This window comes from Trichoplusia ni, chromosome 16 (assembly GCF_003590095.1).
Source record: "Trichoplusia ni isolate ovarian cell line Hi5 chromosome 16, tn1, whole genome shotgun sequence".
Lineage (NCBI taxonomy): Eukaryota > Metazoa > Arthropoda > Insecta > Lepidoptera > Noctuidae > Trichoplusia > Trichoplusia ni.
In genome coordinates this window covers 1,831,758-1,837,904 of record NC_039493.1, presented here as the reverse complement: position 1 = coordinate 1,837,904, position 6,147 = coordinate 1,831,758, and the positions used below count along the sequence as shown (strand labels likewise).

Genomic DNA, 6,147 nt, shown 5'->3' with positions numbered 1-6,147 from the left:
CAGGGACTGAAAGGGGTTACGGTATAAGGTTACGCTACCGGTATAAAATAAGTGTACCTTAAAAAAATAAAAGTTAGGGTATACCGCTATTTAACCTTTATGCGATATCGGTACCGAAAAATATAGCGTTGACAGTTGCGGGACGTGGGCGAGGGGTGCGAGGCACCGAAAAGGGTGGTCAAGGCCAAGGCACGACCGTGCGCGCCGGCAACAATCCTGTTTTCTTCGTCTTTCCATCTTTTTCATACCTTTATTTAGTAACGGCTAAGTACTGCTAGCGAAATATACCTTTTTATATTGGCAGTGGCGTAGCGTGGGTGGGGCGGAGGGGGCGGCCCGCCCCGGGCGGCAGCCCGCGGGGGCGGCAAAATGTCGCCGTTGAAGCGGGTTGAGATCTGATCTATGATTCATTCATTTCATTACACAGTATAATTTTCCATTTTTATATAAAATTTTGCGCACAAAGGATTTTTTAAAATTTATTTAAAAGAAAAATTGCTAAATTACTGACAGAGCTCTTTATAAGGTTTGTTTGTTTACATACGAACGGCAACATCGCATCACGCCGCGCCGCCCGCCCGCCGCGCCGGCGAGGCAACGCGCGCGAACCGAGTTGATCTGAATCTGAATCTTTTGTTTTACGAGTCGGCCCGTGTCGATGCCTCTCTTTCGCACTCATTGAATTAGTACTACGCATTCATTTGTAGGTACTTTGTTTGTTTTTAGTGCATCGTGGAAGTGCCATTACGCAATCACGCATTACTCGTATGTTTGTTTTGCGAGAGTTTTGGATACGGAACGAAAGTCGTTTTGATTGTGTTTCGATCTTTTAAATACTATTGAATCTTCTAAAACTAAACATTTAGATCTTTACCCAATCTTTGAATTAGTTTTTGAAAATGAAAAGAGTCAAAGAAAGCGGTGCGGAATTCCGCAAAAAAAGGGCTAAGAAAGCAGCAGATGCGAAAAAGTCTCAAGGTGCATTACTGAAATATTTCAGTTCTAGTTCTGGTTCGAAAGCCACGTTAACGTCTTCGGTGGCATCCTGCAGCAGTGGAAGTGATTCCAGTGTAAGTAGATATATGATTCCTCCATCTAGAATCGTGTGTGGCCTAGAATTACTCCAGTTATTTTAGACATTTTATTGGCTGGGTCGCTCGCAATAAATTGCAAGGTTCTTTATCTAAAGTAAAAAATCAAAATGTGTATGTATGTGCGTTTGTTTTTAGTTGTCAGCTCTATAGCCTAAGCCGCTAAACAAAATAAGATGAAATTTTGTATTGGGAATGTTTTGTAAATGTCTAGGAATATTTTCTTTGTTTTTTGATCACCTTGATTATTTATGGTAGGTAACATAATTTTTCATTTAGCCGCGCCGTCACCAAAACCACTTTTGTTTTGTGATAGTTAAAATACTTATTTGAAATTCTAACGTGTCTTCTAGCCAATATTCATGGGAATACATAACTTATTTTACAGGCACAAGGAAGAAGACGTGCCTGGCGTCGCAGTTGGAAGTAGTTCTGGTCCCACCACAGAGCAGGGTCAGACGAAGTCGACTCACCAGATGTGCCTCAAGCATCTAGTCATAAGCCTGCAGAAAAAGTGAATGTTGCCAAAGAAGACATAATTGAAATCGTGCCTTCTGCTCCTGCCGAAGTCAAAGATGTGAATCTCGACGATGTAGGTTGCTGGCCTTCTCCTATGACCGACGAAGTCAGAACGCTTCTAGTACGTCGCGGGTCTGACTCAGTACAGCACATCGATTCCAAATTTGCCGATGTTGTTCGCTCAGGGACTTCAACGAAAGGCGGTACCCGAAAACTAACCAAAGAGTGGTTCTACAAACCATTATCTAATGGCGAAAAGGTTCTCCGAACATGGCTGGTGTACTCGCCTCTGAAGCAGTCTTTGTATTGTTTTTCTTGCAAGCTTGTTTGGCAATTCCGGCTCGAACTTCGCATCTGAAGAAGGATTCAACAAATGGTGGAAGCTAAATCCAAGAATCGGAGACCATGAAAATACCTGGGCCATGAACAGAGTTTCTTGAAATGGAAGGAGTTGGAAGTTTGCCTGAACTGTAAAGCAACCATCGATCAGAAACAACAAGAAGTTTTCGAAAGTGAGGAGAAGAAATGGAGGATGTATTGTACAGGTTGCTGAATATTATCCAGTTCTTAGCCAAACAGAATCTGGCCTTCAGAGGACATCGAGAAGACATTCGAGGAGATGATAGTGGCAATCGCGGGAACTTTCTAGAGTTAGTGCACCTCCTAGCTGAATACGATCCTCTTCTAATGGAACACCTGACAAAGATAAAGCTGGGAGCAAGAGTGTCAGTTTCATATCTGTCTCCAGAAACCCAGAATGAATTTATAAATTTACTGGGACAGCAAGTCGATCCACCATCATCCGTCGTATTCAAAAGCTAAATATTATTGCGTAATCTTCGACAGTACACCAGACATCTCCCACAATGACCAAATGAGCCAAGTTCTGCGATACGTACATATCGAAGGAGAAAAAGTCGCTGTGGTAGAATCTTTCATTGACTTCTTCCAACCAAAAGGAAAAAATGCAGAAGATCTCAGCAACGATATAATCGCGAAGATAACATCAGACGGACTGGACATACAGAATCTGAGAGGACAGGCTTATGACAATGCTGCCACAATGTCAGGGATCCACAATGGAGTTCAAGCCCGGATTAAAGCACTAAATCCGAAAGCTCTATTCGTTGCATGCACAAACCACTCACTAAACTTGGCTGGGGTACACACTGCTTCTGAATCAGTGAATTCGGTGACGTTTTTTTGGAATTCTAGAGAAGCTATTTGCCTTCTTTTCTGCATCAACTGTTAGATGGAACGCTTTGGTTGCCGTCACAGGTCAAGCAGTGAAACGAGTCACTGAAACGCGTTGGAGCGCTAGACATGTAGCTGTCAAGATGCTTAAAAATAAGTTTGAGGGAGTTCTTGAGGTACTGGAACAATTAACAGATTCATCTCAAACTTCCGAAACAAGATCGGGAGCCAGTCTTCTCCTGACAGCCATGCAGTCATTTAACTTCCTAACTTTTCTTGGCTTTTGGGCTGCAGTGCTACCTGAAGTAGATGACGCACAGATTTACCTGCAGCAACGAGGACTAAGTGTGGATAAGTGTGCTCAGAAACTCTGCGCTTTGAAAACCCTCTTAGTGGAAAGTAGAGACCGTTTAGTGCAAGAAGCAATTGACTTTGCTAAGACTCTTTGCGAAAAACTCGGAATCGAACTCAAAACGAGAAGAATTCGCAGGAAAAAACGCATGCATGGCGATGAATCTTCTGCAGATGCAGCTTTGTCTCACGAGCAGGAAATCCGTCGAGAGGTGTTCGCATCATTGGACAAGATCATTCAAGAAATGACGACTCGATTCCAGCAAATTCAAGAAATATCGGACAAGTTCGGATTTTTGATGCCAGCAAAACTTTTGGACAGCAAGTTCGAGTGTGATCTTTCCCATGTATTAGAAGACATCGACAAGGACGAGTTTCAGATGGAGCGGAAGCGTCTCCAGCAATTTATTGCCTGTTCTGAATCAGAGGAAGATATAAGTGGTAAAGGACCACTGGAGCTCCTCCAGTTCATTCAAAAACTGAATCTCGGAATTTCGGTTCCAAATATAGTCATCTTGATTCGTATATATTTGACTTTGGCGATTAGTGTGGCAAGCTGTGAGAGAAGTTTTTCGAAGTTGAAGCTAATAAAAAATTACCTCAGATCTACTATGAGCTCCGCTAGATTATCAAACTTGGCTATATTGTCGATTGAACAAGAATTGGCTGCTAATATTGATTTTGACAAAGTTATTTCTGACTTCGCTGCTCATAAGGCTCGTAGAATCCGCTTGTAAAACCGCTCATCCAATTTTTTCTTCAATAAAAAGTATCTCATTGCCTGTGCAATTTAATTTTAATTAAGCACCTATAGAATGGGGGCGGCAAAGTGGGTCTCCCGCCCCAGGCGCCAAAATGGCACGCTACGCCACTGTATATTGGTACCCAAAAATTAAGGTACCGAAATAAAATTAGGTATCCAAATATAGCGGTAACAATTTTTTTACGGTATGACGTCATACCGTTATTTAAACATACCGTAATTTTCGGGTTATTCAGTCCCTGGTTTTGATAACATTTGCTGTTCGAATTTTGTTGAGCGGTATTAGCAATAGAACCATATCTTTTACATGCAAAAACTAAGTATTAAGAAATACAATAAAAGTTAATAAACAATAAATGAATCACTACCTAAAAACAAGAATTGTAATTACCGTTAAATGGAGGTTATTAATGATTCATTAGTAGGTGATTTGTCTAATTACTGATTTGTTTAATTAGAAAACGAATAAAAAGCAAACGTGGAAGATAACATTAAAAATCATTGATGGTGTAGAATCTTAAGCCTATATAGCCAGAAGCAGAACGTTTGCTCTAGATTTCCCTAAGTATATGATGACCCACCTGTCTTATACAACGTTTGCGTTTAAAAGAAAAGTTATTAAATTTTCTTCGTCTTCATTGTCATATAAATGTCCAAAGCAGATGTCAAAAGCAGTTATGACGACTTTTCCCGACTTATTTTCATAAAGAAATCTAATCTGTTCTCTTTTTTTTATGCAATACCGCTGTGTAATGTTTTTATGAGCCCACTTTAGAATGATTGTTCTACTAGGATTGTATTGTTTTCATTTTACAAGCTAGATAAACGTCCTGTTTTCTGGATAGGAATTGCATTTGCTGCTATAAATGGTTCTTAATTCGGTATCGTCTACACAAAAATTGTGCTTTAAGATTAACGTTTGCCCCTATCTGGCACTGTCGCCCAACCGTGTATTAACATTGTAATACATAATTTAGTAAACCTGAGTCCCTTTTACAATTATTAGGTTCAATTATGTATACTGCGCCTGCTAAAAATCCTCCTTTAATATTTACCTAACGCTCAATTTCACTTACCTTTTATTTTTAAATGTACAACGAAATATGTCCTTTTCTTTATCGATCTCTAATTTTTTAGAGTTTGTCTCTTATTTTTTTATTATTGTTTTTCAGCTCCACCTGACGAGGATCGAGAGGACGACTTTCGAGCGCCTCTGTATCGCAGCGTAGAGATAAATGGTATCACGGTGCGGATGAAATGGTGCGTCACGTGCAAATTCTATCGGCCGCCGCGGTGTTCGCACTGTTCAGTCTGCAATCACTGCATAGAAGTAAGTTATGGGCTAAAAGTGGATGGAATACTTCCTTACCTTATTATGAAAAAAAACTTCAACACGGCTCCATTTTGAGCTGCCCTCATCTCTTAGATCAGCTATTAATTCTCCCGTAAGTCCGGCTGATTTTCTTGACGTTTATAATATGCTGTCTGAAAAGTGGCGACAGAAAACTTCCAAGTTAAGCTGCTTTTGACAATAAGGAGCTTAGAAATATAGCTCCTATTTATATCTTTATGAAAAAACACTAATCTAACGTGTCACTTTTACTGACCTTATTACGGAGACACGAACATAAGCGCCAAAACAATATTAAAAGTTTATTATATTTTCCAACAATTTACCTTATGAGCTTAAAGTTTACTTTAGTCATTTGATACTATTCATTTTAACAGTTCCCATTGCTTTAATGAAGGTAGCTCACAGTTTTTCTTTGTCTACAGACGTTTGACCACCACTGTCCATGGGTGAACAACTGCATTGGACGTCGCAACTACAGATTCTTCTTCTTCTTCTTAATATCTTTGTCCATACACATGCTGAGCATATTCGGCCTCAGTTTATATTATATTATGAATAATAACAAAACTTTGACGCTGGTCGAGCCTATTGTGTCGTATCCTTTACAAAAAACGCATTTGACTTTGCTCATTTGTATTGTGATTGTGTGTTCGTGTTTTATCAATATTTTTTGTGACTATACCGTCAACCGCTGCTCTGAGTAGGCGTGGTGATGACTCTGCCCAATCTTTTTGGGCATATGTTGGACAGAGGCCTTTGCTCAGCAGTGGGATTGAAACGGGTGCCTAGTATTTACTTAATGATTTATTTTACCGTTATGTAACTAAAGAAGGGTAAATTGTTTTAAGGCACGTTGTAAGGTACCACCTCAATAA

At 40.0% G+C, this 6,147-nt stretch overlaps 1 protein-coding gene across 1 annotated transcript; it reads left to right on the top strand.

Moving 5' to 3' along the window:
• Nucleotides 1-2,135: 2,135 nt before the first annotated feature.
• On the top strand, nucleotides 2,136-3,892 carry LOC113502061. The gene is made up of 3 exons (XM_026883442.1): nucleotides 2,136-2,335; nucleotides 2,457-2,675; nucleotides 2,863-3,892. The coding sequence occupies exons 1-3, from the start codon at nucleotides 2,136-2,138 to the stop codon at nucleotides 3,890-3,892; spliced, it is 1,449 nt and encodes a 482-aa protein (XP_026739243.1).
• Nucleotides 3,893-6,147: the final 2,255 nt, after the last annotated feature.

What these genes read in the sequence shown, in the direction of transcription:
- LOC113502061 (XM_026883442.1), top strand. Translation starts at nt 2,136, where the DNA reads ATGGAGGATGTATTGTACAGGTTGCTGAATATTATCCAGTTCTTAGCC. An exon ending in ATAAAGCTGGGAGCAAGAGT is followed by an intron (nt 2,336 to 2,456) that starts GTCAGTTTCATA and finishes AATCTTCGACAG; the next exon opens with TACACCAGACATCTCCCACA. An exon ending in TATGACAATGCTGCCACAAT is followed by an intron (nt 2,676 to 2,862) that starts GTCAGGGATCCA and finishes ATCAACTGTTAG; the next exon opens with ATGGAACGCTTTGGTTGCCG.